At 40.9% G+C, this 15,365-nt stretch overlaps 1 protein-coding gene across 12 annotated transcripts in view; it reads left to right on the top strand.

Moving 5' to 3' along the window:
* Positions 1-15,365, top strand: part of ZNF521 (zinc finger protein 521) — a 230,432-nt gene that overhangs the window by 87,200 nt on the left and 127,867 nt on the right. For 10 of the 12 annotated variants that reach the window (XM_064654887.1, XM_064654898.1, XM_064654798.1 and 7 more), the window contains one exon: positions 5,852-9,204. In XM_064654887.1, the coding sequence (XP_064510957.1) occupies positions 5,852-9,204 (3,353 nt within the window). Of the gene's footprint in view, positions 1-5,851; positions 9,205-13,046; positions 15,279-15,365 lie in introns of those variants that run through there. The other 2 variants (XM_064654853.1, XM_064654842.1) reach the window with 2 other exon arrangements.

Raw genomic sequence — 15,365 nt, forward strand, 5'->3', positions numbered from 1 at the left:
TACCTGCACAAAAATGCAAGGATTTAAAACTGTGGAGCCTTATCATACATCCAGTTAACTGAACTACCTACTTGCTATGTAGTCCTTCCTTTCTTACAAATCAAATTCTACCTCGTAGCCATGTGGTAAATTAACAAAGCTTTTTGTTTTACGAGTTTTCAATAGATGTGTATGAGTGCATGTATGTCTGTGCACTGGCGTATAAACAGGTTTTTGGCTGGTAGTGGGACAACAAATAATAACTGCATAGCAATCCAATGCATAAATGCATACATGTGCATTCACAATCCATATGCCTGTGGCAGTAGAGAGTAGATGGGTTTATGTGTTGCTGCCTGGTATAGTTGATATTTCATTTTTAGTGTCTGTTACCATCCTATGTAACTTGTTATTTTGTACCTGTTAAAGAAACCTTGCTATTTAGTGCTTCAGATGAGGTCCTGGGGGATAGCTGCGTGACCAGTCTGCTGTTACCATTACGGGGGCAAACTAGCGAGAACATATCAGCAGGACCCAGAGCTGGGGGTGTCTGTACAGCTAAACTGCTGGGCTTTCTCTTTGGTCGAGTCCAGCAGCTTAGGCATTTTGCCAGCACTGTGTTTCAGGGGGATAGAGAATTTTTCTTGCAGGAATGGCTCAGACCAGAGAGATGCAAGTTCTGTTTCCTCCTTTGCACAGATTACATTTGTAACCTGAGGCAAAGTGCTCCAGTTTGTCTGTGCCCCAGTTACTTGAGCAGCAGAATGGGGAAAATGGGAAACTGCTGCTTACAGGATATTGAAAATATTAATTTGTTCTTATTTGTAAACTCCATTCTGTCAGAGGAACCCTATGTATTATGGCACACAAAGGTTAGCTGACATTTGCTTTAGGAATGTGGCCATTTGTCTAGTGGAAGCAAAAACATATTTAAGTCATACAGAAAAATAAGCAATGGTAAAGCAAGTGCCCTGAAGCGTACTCCAGCTAAAGCATGTGTATGTCATAGACCTTCCTGGTGACTCAGTAACGTCTTTCTGAAGCGGTTCTGTTAATTCAGTCAGCAGTACTAGGGATAAGATCACTTTTAAGACCTCACGTCTACTGGAGTTGGCACATGAGTAGCTGGCTGCTAACTCCACAGAGGTGCTTTTGTGCTCTGATGCTTCCTCCATCCCCCCCTTTTGTGGGATAACTCCTTCTGGTATTGCTTCACTTTTCTGTTAGCGAGCACTTTCCCCCATCAATACGACTGAACAGGTGTTACTCTGCTACTAACTGAGTTTCCAGCTGTCCTCCTCTGACACAGACCAGGCAAAATTTGTTGTTTTGTCCTATTAGACAGACTAGAGAATTATCAAGCTTGAGATGGAGGTCTTCCTTGCAGGATACGGTAGTTTTGTTGCCAGAAGATGGTCAGGAAGGGCTGGCTGGCTAACAAAGACAGTCCTTCAGCTGCTGGGTGTAGTTCCAGTTTTGCATCCCCTTTGGCAGCAGCACAGAGACTGCTGCAGTGTGGCCAGCCAGCAAAATTAGGAAATAAGGACCTCTTTTATTTACTCAGGCTGCTGAATCATGGGCATTCCTGTCTGCTTGGAGAAAAGTCAGGCAGCTCTACTTTCCACTGGAAGTCTCAGGAGTGCTTGGTACTTTCATCTCAGAGTGTTCACACACTTGTTTTAATGTGCTTTATGGAAATGGTGAAACTCAGCAAGTACAGTTGGTGTAGAAAAACATCTGCACTAACTATTCACACACATTTGCATCTTTAAATAGACTTTTAGGCCTTGTAGCTGATTTTCTGCAAAGTTTTTGGGTTGTGAGTGCTAGAGCTTTCTTAGAGTCAGCGAGTGTGAAGTGACTGGTTCCAAAAATTAAAAATTTACATGGACATGTTAAGTGCATCACATTGAAACTCAGAATACTTGCCGTAACACAAAAAAGGCATTTACAGTAAGTAGCACTTAGTGAGTGCCGAAGGAAAAAAAAAAAGGTCAATAGAGAAAATATATTTTAAAACTCCATAAACACTCTGTCAAATACCTGGAGCCCTATTCTACCCTCACATAGATATGTACCACTCCTGGGGACTTGTATGTGTGCATCTGAATTTGGTCCAGAGTATTTTAAAACAGCTTGTTATAACATTAAAGATCAGTATTTGTAATGTTGACTTATAGCTCAGTATGTAGGTGTCTGCAGATTTATATACAGGCAGCTGTGTGCAGAGTAGCAGCAAACTGTATTTTCTATGAGAGTGATAGGCAAAAAGGGGTTTGAAGCCCTTTACCCTGACAGCAGGTCAAACTTTACCTCCAACACAGAGCTGGCTCTGTGGTAAGCTCCCCTGGGAAAGTAGGAATGGAGTCTGCATTCCGAGCCTCTGGTTTGCTGCAGGGTCCTTCTGTTCAGCTCCTCTGCCACAGCTTTGAGGGCCCAGGTCTGCTCACCTTATGCTTGCACATGAAGTTGCACTTCACTGACATTTTGAGAGAGATGCTCTTAATAGTTGCACCTTAATTTTATGGGACAGCATCGTTGTGGGAAAGGGTGGGGAGATGACAGGACAGACATTGCCATCACTCATGTCCTGCTGTAGCAGAGTTACCCTTAGTCCAGGTTTCCTTCTTGGTTGCTGTCTCCAGATGCATTCCTAGACAGCCCCTGAGCTCACCTGGCATGTTAGTCCACTGCACACAATGTTCCCAGTGTTCAGGTTGGAGTCTGCACAGCAAAAGTCACTGCAGCAAAACATTTCCCTTGTTGCAAAAGGACAGTTTCAAAAGTCCTTCTGTGGGTCACTGAGAGCTGACAGGCTCAGCTTTGAAACCCTCTGTGTGAGCGCAGCCCAGGGGCCCTCCTTCCGGAGCGCAGTGGCCGGCCACCAGGGCCCCTTCCACACCAACTCTCCCCCAGCTCCGCCATGCCGGGCTTGGAGGGAGAGCCGGGAAAGCATATTGGCTGCATTGTTAGGCTCATACTCAGGAAAATCCTGTTGTCTTCCGCTGTGTGGAATTCCCCCTGCCTTGTTTGGTTCTACTGTAGCTCTGAGAGATTGAAAGATTTTCACATCTCAAGTTGAAGGAACAGAAGTCAGACTTGTAAGTGGTTTGCTCTTCTCCTTTTTGCACAAACAGAATTGCTCTGCAGAATTATTATGGGCTCAGATTAAAAAAAGCAATGACAAAGTGACACACATTTATATTTGCCTGTTGGAAAGTAAGAACCATCTCTGTGCTATAGTTTCACTATTCCCCCTCTGCTTTCCTTACCCTTGTATAAAAGCTGAGAAGAGATCCCCAAGCAAACAAGGAGAATTGGGTGGGGGAAAGGGGCTTATGCCATGGTCACACTCCGTGCTTGATCCTGACCCCGCTGCCAGCCCAACAGTCTGCTGAGATCCACGACCCAGGAGGAATAGTTGTATAATAGGTAAAACTTCCACAAAAAGGAAGTGATTTACTACTATATCAGTGATGGGGCAGTATTTATAACACTTCCTATATATTCCTCTAAAGCTTTATAGAATAATATATCATTTCTCCATAGGATATACATTTTAATACTAAATTTGGTTACAAAATATGTTGCCTAGGCGGTCACAGACTATTTTTCTTCATTCAGTTGCTTGACATAAATTCCTGTTTATCTGCCAGCAGTGGTCGTATGTCAGAAATATATTGGATTTTTAAAGGACAAAAGGTTTTCCCAATTTAAAAGACCTAGCTGGAAAGATGCATTTAAAATAAAATTTAAAACTGTAGGAAACGTTTACATATTTTTTTGCAAATGCTTGTTCCACTGTTTTGGTAATTTCGAGTTTTAGATTCAAACCTGGCAATTTGAAAAGGCAGTACACAGATTTACATTAAAAGTCTCCTATGAATGTTGCAGTCATTAATGTATCAACTTAAAAACTCACCTGATTGATTTTATTTGGAACTTTGCTTCAGTACATTGGGAAGCATTTTAGCAGATGACAGTACTTTTACTGGAAGGGAGGATTTTTATTTTTCAATTTTTATCTTAAAAAACCAAACAGCTTTGTTTTCAGTTCAAAAACATAGCACTCAGGCCAGAGTTTGATTTTGTTATTTAAGTATATACATACAATTAATGCAGATTTGTATGCAGGTAATTACAGATACATATCGTGTCTGTGTGGGAAAGGTGTGTGTAATTTTTGAAACCCTCTTCTCCAAGATGTAAACAAGAGGATAAAAACCCATGCAATTTCCAACTTATCCTGAAAAGCATTGTGTCAATGGGCAGGCATCCAGCAATGCTGTTTGGTTGTTTTTTCAGAGTTAGATGGTTGCCATCTGGCATTGATAGTGAGATGGCGTTGTCATCAGTTTCTAGATGCAGGAAAGGAATGAATCCTCATCTGTTTCCTGTGGATAAGCAAGAGGTTGATAATCTAGTAAAATCTCTTTACCTTAAAGTAAGCAGGCTTGGAATTTGTTTGTATAATATAGGCCAGCTCTAACTTTTGTGTTGTTGTAGTAAATTTCTTGAGAGAAGGCTGAAGATGTTAAGAAACTTACTGCTTTGCAAGAATACCTTAAGAAAGATATTTTTCAATATATCCTGTCTTTTTCTGAAGTCTTACTGTAGGCAGTTTTATTTTTAAAAAGGAAAAAAGAAAATCCAAGCATTGCCCCTGGAAAGGAATAGAAGAATTTGATGTGGTCTTTCAAGCATTCTTTTAATATTTTTAAAGAAGTTTTAGGTTAAGATAAGTAGGATCATTGCAGTATTGTAATCTGCATTTAAAACAGAAGATGCAAAAGCTATACAGCACATCTGTTGAAAAAATAGTTACAACTTGCCCTGTGTAGAGATGAGGTAGTACCACAGATAGCTAGTCAGTTTATTATCTGGCTAGCATTTCTGTTTTGTCTTTTCCTTGTAACTCATAAATCTTTCAGCTTTTACCATAAACATTTATCATTTTTCCTGTTTCCAGTTTTTTACAAGTTGCTTTGTCTGTGATCACTTCACAGTACAGGTTCTGCTGGACTGAGGAAGTTCAGTTGGCTGAGGCCTTTGCAAAAAGGAAGAAATGGTGGGCAACCTCTTGAACTTAAAAAGGGAAAAAAAATGCAGTTCACAACTGACCCTTGTGACACTTTTCTTATTTTCCTTGATCCTGGCTGTTAGTTTGTTAGTTTGTTTTGAACATTTAATGATCCAGCTGCCAGCTCACAGTAACTGAATTGTGTCATTATTGGAGAAATCTGGTTGCACTTATTAGAGGAAAACATCACTGTTTATATTGTTGTCCTGTTCCTCCCCTGTAATTTTTCCTATTATTGTTTAGAATAACACCTAAGTCTCTCTCAGAAACAGCCTTTAAAAGATTTCTGTGTTCAGAATCAACTTCAAGGGGAAAAAATCCCACAAACGTGTGGCAAACGGGGAATCTTTTCATTAAATATTAGGCATGTGAGTTGACTATATTAATTTTAAATCATTCCTGTAATATTTCTCCTTTCCTTTGACTCTTCAGATGCTCACATAATATGCAAATAATTTTGCAATGGATACAAAAGAAACATTAAATATATTAAAATCTGCATTTTAATAAAATTGTCAATGTATAATACATATCCTGTAATTCAGAAAGAATGATAAAAAAAGCAATAAAAAGTTAATATAGGCATAGAACTATTTAATAACTTTTAATGTTTTACAGTATGATAAAAATAAATGTAGTCTTGGAACTGTTGGATAGCATTGTAGGAAATACCCTAGCCTGAGTTTAATATGTTTTAGCTATTTAGGACTAGCAGACCTGTGTTATTCATATGAATTTTCTCCTTTGAACTGTTGGGATTAAGCTTGTGGGTGTGTTTCTTTCTCATTTCAGACGGAGTGGATGTTGAGGATGACCCCTCTTGCTCATGGCCAGCATCATCGCCTTCCAGCAAGGACCAGACTTCCCCGAGCCATGGAGAAGGCTGTGATTTTGGTGAAGAGGAAGGAGGCCCAGGGTTGCCCTATCCATGCCAGTTCTGTGACAAATCGTTCAGCCGCCTCAGCTACTTAAAACACCACGAGCAAAGTCACAGTGACAAGCTCCCTTTCAAGTGCACATACTGCAGTCGTCTCTTCAAACACAAACGGAGCAGGGACCGCCACATAAAGCTTCATACGGGAGACAAAAAATATCACTGCAGTGAGTGTGATGCAGCGTTCTCAAGGAGTGATCATCTTAAAATTCACTTAAAGACTCATACGTCCAACAAGCCATATAAGTGTGCCATTTGTAGACGTGGATTCCTGTCATCTAGTTCACTGCATGGACACATGCAGGTTCACGAGAGGAACAAAGATGGCTCTCAGTCCGCTTCCCGGATGGAGGACTGGAAAATGAAAGACACTCAGAAATGCAGTCAATGTGAAGAAGGCTTTGATTTTCCTGAAGATCTTCAGAAGCACATTGCAGAATGTCACCCTGAGTGTTCCCCTAATGAAGATCGATCTGCTCTTCAGTGTGTTTACTGTCATGAACTCTTTGTAGAGGAAACGTCCCTGGTAAATCACATGGAGCAGGTTCATAATGGTGAGAAGAAGAATTCATGCAGCATTTGCTCTGAGAACTTTCATACTGTGGAGGAGCTGTACAGCCACATGGACAGTCACCAGCAACCAGAGTCGTGCAACCACAGCAACAGCCCATCTTTGGTAACTGTGGGGTACACCTCAGTATCTAGCACTACTCCAGATTCGAATCTCTCAGTGGATAGTTCAACAATGGTGGAAACGGCTCCTCCTATACCAAAAGGGCGTGGAAGGAAGCGGGCAGCTCAGCAAGTGCCAGATATCACTGGTCCTTCGAGTAAACAAGCAAAAGTTACTTATAGCTGCATTTATTGCAACAAACAGTTATTTTCCAGCCTTGCAGTTTTGCAGATACACCTGAAAACTATGCATTTAGATAAACCCGAACAAGCCCATATCTGTCAGTACTGTTTGGAGGTATTGCCATCTCTCTACAATCTGAATGAACATCTTAAGCAAGTCCATGAAGCTCCAGACCCAGCACTGATTGTTTCTACCATGCCTGCCATGGTGTACCAGTGCAACTTCTGCTCTGAAGTGTTCAATGACCTCAACACCCTTCAGGAACATATCCGCTGTTCTCATGGATTTGCCAACCCTGCTGCTAAGGACAGTAATGCATTCTTTTGTCCCCATTGCTACATGGGATTTCTTACAGATTCTTCTCTGGAAGAGCATATTAGACAAGTCCATTGTGATCTTAGCAGTTCCCGTTTTGGTTCCCCTGTGCTTGGAACCCCAAAAGATCCAGTGGTGGAAGTGTATTCTTGTTCTTATTGTACAAATTCTCCAATATTTAATAGTGTTCTTAAACTGAACAAGCATATCAAGGAGAACCATAAGAACATTCCTTTGGCGCTGAATTACATCCACAATGGAAAAAAGTCCAGAGCCATGAGTCCGTTATCTCCTGTAACCATTGAGCAGACCTCTTTAAAGATGATGCAGGCAGTCGGAGGTGCTCCTCCTCGTCCTGCAGGGGAATATATTTGTAATCAGTGTGGTGCTAAGTATACTTCCTTGGACGGTTTTCAGACTCATTTGAAAACACATCTTGACACTGTCCTGCCAAAACTGACCTGCCCTCAGTGCAACAAGGAATTTCCAAATCAGGAGTCTCTGCTGAAGCATGTTACCATTCATTTCATGATCACCTCAACCTATTACATCTGTGAAAGCTGTGACAAGCAGTTCACTTCTGTGGATGACTTGCAGAAGCACCTACTGGACATGCATACATTCGTGTTCTTCCGCTGCACCTTGTGCCAAGAGGTTTTTGACTCCAAGGTCTCCATTCAGCTACACTTGGCTGTGAAGCACAGTAATGAAAAGAAAGTATACAGATGTACATCTTGCAACTGGGATTTCCGCAATGAGACTGACCTACAGCTTCATGTGAAACATAACCACCTGGAGAACCAAGGCAAAGTACACAAGTGCATCTTCTGTGGTGAGTCGTTTGGTACAGAAGTGGAGCTGCAGTGTCACATCACTACGCACAGCAAGAAGTACAACTGCAAGTTCTGCAGCAAAGCTTTCCATGCTATCATCTTGCTGGAAAAGCACTTAAGGGAAAAGCATTGTGTTTTTGAAACAAAAACTCCAAACTGTGGAACCAATGGGGCATCTGAGCAAGTTCAGAAAGAGGAAGTGGAACTCCAGACCTTGTTGACAAATAGCCAGGAGTCCCATAACAGCCACGATGGCAGTGAAGAAGATGTGGACACATCTGAGCCTATGTATGGCTGTGACATTTGCGGAGCAGCTTACACAATGGAGACTCTCTTGCAAAACCACCAGCTTCGAGACCACAACATTCGACCTGGAGAAAGTGCCATAGTGAAGAAAAAGGCCGAACTCATTAAAGGGAATTACAAGTGTAATGTGTGTTCTCGAACATTCTTTTCTGAAAATGGGCTCCGAGAACACATGCAGACACACTTGGGACCAGTGAAACACTATATGTGCCCAATCTGTGGCGAGCGGTTTCCGTCTCTTCTGACTCTTACTGAACATAAGGTCACACATAGTAAGAGCCTGGACACTGGAAACTGCAGGATTTGCAAGATGCCCCTCCAGAGTGAGGAGGAATTTTTAGAGCATTGTCAAATGCACCCTGACCTGAGGAACTCCTTGACAGGGTTCCGCTGTGTGGTGTGCATGCAGACAGTGACCTCCACGCTGGAACTGAAAATCCATGGCACGTTCCATATGCAGAAGACTGGAAACGGTTCTGCTGTGCAGTCTACAGGACGCACACAGCATCTCCAGAAACTGTACAAGTGTGCGTCTTGCCTGAAGGAATTCCGCTCAAAACAGGATTTAGTGAAACTTGACATCAACGGTCTGCCATATGGTCTGTGTGCTAGCTGTGTTAATCTCAGTAAAAGTGGTAGTCCAAGTGTCAACATCCCTTCAAGCAGTAACAGACAAGGCATGGGCCAAAGTGAGAACTTGAGTTCCATTGAGAACAAAAGCAAGGCAGGGGGACTGAAGACTCGATGTTCTAGTTGCAATGTTAAGTTTGAATCAGAAAGTGAACTCCAAAACCATATTCAGTCAATCCACAGAGAGCTTGTTCCAGACAGCAACAGTACACAGCTGAAAACACCACAAGTATCTCCAATGCCTAGAATCAGCCCCTCCCAAACTGAAGAGGTAACCCTTTTTTCTTTGCTCTTGACACCTTTCATCCTTTTGGAAAAAATCCCCCTTTTCTCAAGCTGTCTTGTCACTTGTCATGAAATGCTTAGGCTGCTGATCCATGTTACATTTCCACCCACAGCCATTAGCTAGTAATTACTTGCTTCTTGATATGCCTTACATCTTGGATTGAATTGTGTGGAATAGGACTAATTCCAGTCTCCCTAGGATATTGTCTTCTCTATCACTGAGGAGACCTATCTTCATGCCAGCACAACTGAGATCTGGAATCTTATCCTAGCTCCCATACGCGTTGGAATCCCCAGCTAGGAGTTGTGCTTACGGCAGAGAGCATTAATGACAGAGGAGTAGACACAGTGAGCCAAAATGCTGGCATAAGGGGTAGATTTTTTAAAAAATATTTGTGAGCAACAAATTGAGGTTATTTTTCTTAATTGTGTTGTAGACATTTATTTTCCCCTCTTATAGCATATTTTGATTAAGTAGAAGTGCAATGCTAGCCTAAGGTAAATCAATCCTTTGGATGCAATTCCTTGTTGTTTTTCTTTCCATTCCTGATGAACAATATTTTGATGTCACTAAAACACCTAGTGGCTGATGATTGAAATCCCATTTATGCAGTGTAAATTAGAAAGTAAATATCAATCTCTTGAAAGATGTAATCTGCTTTCTCAATCACCAGTGACCAAGTGAAAACACCTGTATATGGGGACATAGGGTGGTCATATACTGAGGGAAGGGAATCTGTTTTATCTTCAGAAATGTTATCATTAGATGACTTAGAATTAATATTTTAGGCATGGTATCTTGCATATTGGCCCTTTATTGTTCAGGGACCCTAAAAACACAACAGAAACAAATTATAAGAAATAATAGCTTTTGTTTCAAGAAGGCTTCTAGCCTGTAATGATATAGGCATGGTGCAACTCGTTGCTGTGAATGTGTATGGATGCCCTATGGCTAGGGAGCTGCTGCTCTTCCATCACCTTCCTCACTCCCTGTTTGTGAGCCCATCTGTTGGGAAAGAAATCTCTCAGCATGTTGTCCAACAGTGTTGTGCAAATTGGAGGGCAGAAAGAATCAGAGAGGGAAGAGGAAGGATGCCTAAGGATATGTGGGCCAAGAGGTAAGTATTTATGGAGCTAGGGAAGATAGGCTGGGAACACAGAGCTTGGAGTGCCACTAAGAGGGAATTGGAGCTGAGAGGTGAGTATGAAGCAGCAGGCACGATGCACCTGCCAGGGAAGGGCCTATGTTCTCATGACTTCTTCATCTACAGTTTGCACATTGGGTGGTGGAGTGGGACACCTGGGTAATGGGATGTTGTGTGGAATTTATGGAAGGTTGTTTGACTGAGAACCTGAGGTCTAAGGCAAACCTTATTTCTAAAGAAGAGGGAAAAGAGTGGTTCTCATTAGCTGTGGTTCAGGCCATTGATGATCCCACTGCTGCTAAATGGGAACCACAGGGATTACCAGCTGTATATTTCTGATACATTCATAGTCATCCTGGTTTCTGTTACTGTCATCTTGCACTGAGTGACTACATGAAATCCCTCTTCCCAGTCATGTTGGAAAGCCAATTTGTGCTACCTCGTGCACAGTCAGAATTGTGTGTTAAGACAGTTGCCATGCTAAGATATTACCAACTTGTCTTTCTCTTGCTTGTAAACTGGACAAAAAGAGATTTGGAGGTCCTTTGTGGTGTAAGGATATAAGACCACCTTCAGTGATCACTTTCAGCTTCATCAGTGAATGTTCCTGTACTTGGATCATGTATAATCAGAGTTCTTAGTTCTTCTGATTGGCATCACATTCCTCTTCCTACTCCTTTTGATTTTTCTCTTAAAAGTGTATTTAAGATGAAAAAGCTTTTTAAACTACAGCAAGATTTATGAGTAACATTTGCCTCCTTCAAATTGTTTTTCCCCCCTGCCCCAATTTTGAGGATGTAAACTGAATTTTCTGTGTCTGTGGTTCTGGTCTCCACATAGTAATGTAGACTTTCACATTCTTTTCTCATGGGAAGCACAAAGCTATCAAGTTCTTGATAGAGTATTGGTACTTCTGGAAACCATAAGTACATGTTTGTAAAATCCTGAAAGATAATTTATTTTTCAAGCAGATATTACTGGTTTCAGATCGTAGTGATACAAGCATTGTAACAATGACAATATAAATTGAAAATAGTAATATGCAAATGTTTAACACTATAGTTTGGATGTCCAGGCTGAGGGAAATGAAAACATAAGCATATAGCACAAACAGTAAAAACAAATTGGATTAATAAAATTTATTATTAGTCACTGGCTTTGCTACTCCACTGGAAGGATGTTTCTTGACCTGAATGGGATTTTGAAGATAGCTACTTAAACATATGATTTTTGAGAAATTTTCAACAACAAAAAAAATCATACTATTAAGGAGCAAGAGTTTCATTTGCATTAGAGAGCCACGTGGTTTGAGATTTCAACTTGTGTATAAAGAACATTTCATTCCTAAGGCAAGAAAAATACAGAGGTGAGTTGTCAGACCATTAATAGTGCTGAATACTCTTTGTAACTCAATAATAGATTACAATTGTGAAAATACTAGAAAATATCTTTTTAGGATAAAAGATAACACTGAAAGTATCACTTCTAGCTTCTTTCCCAAGTATTCTCATGGTTGAACTAGAAAACTTCCCCTTTTAGTCTGTACTCAGTAAGGTCATAGGGTACAATTACCTTAACGTGGTATAATGTCATCAGCTGAGCTATCACCTGCTGAGTTCACCCTACTTGCTAAGTGGAAGATGTTGACCTGAATCATCTTCAGTGAAAGTTACCTTTTGGTTGGGATTGGAAATGATGAGCAGTGCTTATCATCAGTTACAACAACTCGAGGAGCAGGTCAGAACTCATTAAGCCTATCACACCGCTGAATCATTTCAAGCACACTTTTAGGCTAGGTTGATAACCTTCTTAGTGATAGTTAATGTCTAAAAGCAGAGAACAAGGTCTGATATGCTAGTGACTTGGGAACTAGACCTTTCTCTATCATGCATTTGCTTTGGTGATTTGGCCAAATCTGCTTGAACATCTCTGCTTCATTTTCCTTATTCAGAATATAAGATAGATAATTCCTGAAAAGTGTGTTTCCATATTTCATTGTGACACATTTTTTTGTAAAGTGCTTGGAAGATGAAAATCAGTGTTCAAGAAAAACTATGTGGCCTTACTTCTCTTGTTCCTGCTTAATATGCTGTTATGCACCTAATGAGATAATTCCTGACCTAGCAGAGGGTGTGCCCTCACTTTTTAGTCTTTGAGACTTCTGTGCTTGCAGAACCACACCAGTGTAACTGTACAATAAGTTATACTGCTCATTTCTTAGCCAGCAGGGGAGGAGGGAATGGACTCCAGCTTACACCAGTGGTTTACTGGTAAAACCTAAATTATGCTAGGTGTATCCACATGTGCAACAGTACTCAGTTTGGGGTTCTCTTGGTAACAGTAGAAGCATAATTGCTTTAGTTATGTGTCACTTTATACCATGAATGTGAAGCTCATGTGAATACTGTATTACCTGTGGCAATGCAAACAGTCCTTCATTAATAATACAAGAATGCTCTGGGTTTTCTGGTCCTGAGGAAAGAAGGAGTAGTGTGAGCACACGGCCAAATTATTGCAGGAACAAATACACTTATTTAGGTGTGGCAAAAAACTCGCAGAAACTCACTATAGCAGAGAGTATCAGAAATGCTGGACAAAGGAGAGAGCTAGCAACTGTCACACCAGCTGGAGAACTGAATAAGTGAATCTGGGGCTGCTCTTCTGTCCTGTTGTGGTTGTGCAGAGCTGTATGCCAGGATGGGCATGTCACAGCAGGGGACACCAGGCACATCACAGCACCGTTCTGGAGGGAGCCGTGAAAGTGCAGGCTGACAATGAGCTTGTGGAGATGGGGTCACAAAATTCAAATGCTGTGGAGAGCTTATGGCTCCTTGAAACTCAAATTCTACAACGTCAGATGAATCCAGAAAATGGTATCACCCTGGGATAAAGAATGGAGCTCAGGTAGGTGTACTGTTTTATCATTACATTTTTTTTCTTTATTTATTCATGAGCCCTGAATCTATTTTTTTCTCTCTTACTGTTGTTCCCCCTTTCCCAAAACACTACCAGACTCACAAGGACAGAAAACAGGAACTGCCTTTTGAAGTAGCTGGTTTATTTCAGCAGCATGCACTGGCAGTCAGAGGCAAAAAGAAGAGAGAAAAGACTGTGAGCAACCCAGAAATGTTCCCAGATGCATGCTTTTGGCAGGGCAAGCAATAGCATTTTAGCAATATAAATCACTGTGCTTTTAACTGAAAAAATGCACTGAAATCAATACTCATGCATTTAATTGAAATACATAAAGAAATTAAAATAATCCTCCTCATCAGCAATCCAAGCTGATCGTTCTGACTACAGGATTTTTATGAATAAGCACATAAACTTGTAATGTAAACATAAGTAGTGCCTTGGGTTTCCTGTCAGTGAATCCAGGCCCAGAACAAGTGATTTTAATGCTGCATTTTGGATCCAGGGACAGAAAGAGGTAAAGAAGGTTTGTTGCTGGCACAAAGATTTGGCTTTGAAATAGTTTGTGGAACTAATCTGTGACAAACATATTTTCTGCTTCTGGAGTTTAAGAATGAGTTCACTAAAAATACCATTTTTTATCTTCTTGCATCATTTTAACACGGCTTTCAGGAAAGTATTATTTAAAATATGGCCGTATATATTTTTAGAAAGCGCCAACTTATTTTTCTTGCCACATTAGGCTACCTCCACTTTGCACTATGCTTTAATTTCTAGTAGTGCCACTGCTATGACATGGCTGACAAGATCCAGGCCTTAAGCATTTGTCTTCTCTTTGTCTTTATACTTTCAGGAGTGAGCTATCAGAATCCTCTCTGAATTTAACAAGGATGGTATTATTTATTATCCTGTTGCTATAAATCCTGCTAAAATTAAGCATCAAATTTCCCACCTCACACACCCCATGAATTCAGTGTGTGAAAGGAAGCCATGTGTTGGTTGGGAGCTGCTGAACAGAAGCAAGAGGGATGATTGGAGTGAGTTTTCTTAGCTACCTGTCCACTGATCATTAAAATCTAATGCTGTGTGTCTGTCTTGTTGTTTGTCAGAGGCTTCACATGGGGAATTGGGAGAGCTGGCTTCTTCACACCCGTGGAAAACTTTGCATGAGAGGATGAAAGGATAACACGTTCTCCAAAGTTTTCAAGAGCACCAAACCAAAATTTCCATTAAATAATGCAATGAGCAGGGGAATGCCTGCTTGAAGAAACACAGAACTGGAGAGGGACATAGGAATGTGGATGAAGGCTTTAAGCATTACTAGAGAGGGCAAATGGAAATTTAACAAAGCGTTATGAGACAAAACGTCCAGAGATGTATACCCAACAGGTCAGCTGTGCAGCCCACTGTCCTCATAGGGCTTTCCCTGTACTTGTATCTGCTGGCCAACTGACCAGTGTAACATGCTAAAAGTTCTACACAGCCCCAAAGGAAGATCAGAACAGTGATGAGTGTTTGCATTCTGACCTCAGAACTGGGTAGAAAAAAGAAAAAATTTCACCAGATTTTCTAGCCTGATCATCTTTAGGAACAAGGCATGGAAAATCATGGCATATCTCTTTTTGTCTGCTGGTTTGCATACCTCTAGGGAGTTCTCTCACTTCCCGCTCTTATTTTTGGACTACTCTTGGCCAATTTCAAGGAAAACTTCATAGATGAATAGTAATCTCAAAGCCTATGAAGTTTTTACAATATTTGGGAAGAGGAGTGACATGGCAGGTGATAGAATACAAATAAGAAAGAGGCCTTTAAGAGATCCAAACCAGGAAGAAGGCTTTAGCTGAAGTTCATACCTGCTTTTTATGCAGAAGTCAAGCAATGAAAAGAAATGAAGCTATAAGAAACTATGTTCTGTTCTTTGTGATACCCACAGGCCAGCTTCTTTAGTGACTGTAAATGAGAATTGTTTTTTATCACTGCTCAATAAAATTGTTATATGTAATATGTGTATTACTTTGTCTCCTACAACAAAGGTAACACCCCAATTTGTTACTCTGTCATCAGGGAAATAAAATGGCTAACCATTAAT

Source organism: Pseudopipra pipra, chromosome 1 (genome assembly GCF_036250125.1).
Source record: "Pseudopipra pipra isolate bDixPip1 chromosome 1, bDixPip1.hap1, whole genome shotgun sequence".
Lineage (NCBI taxonomy): Eukaryota > Metazoa > Chordata > Aves > Passeriformes > Pipridae > Pseudopipra > Pseudopipra pipra.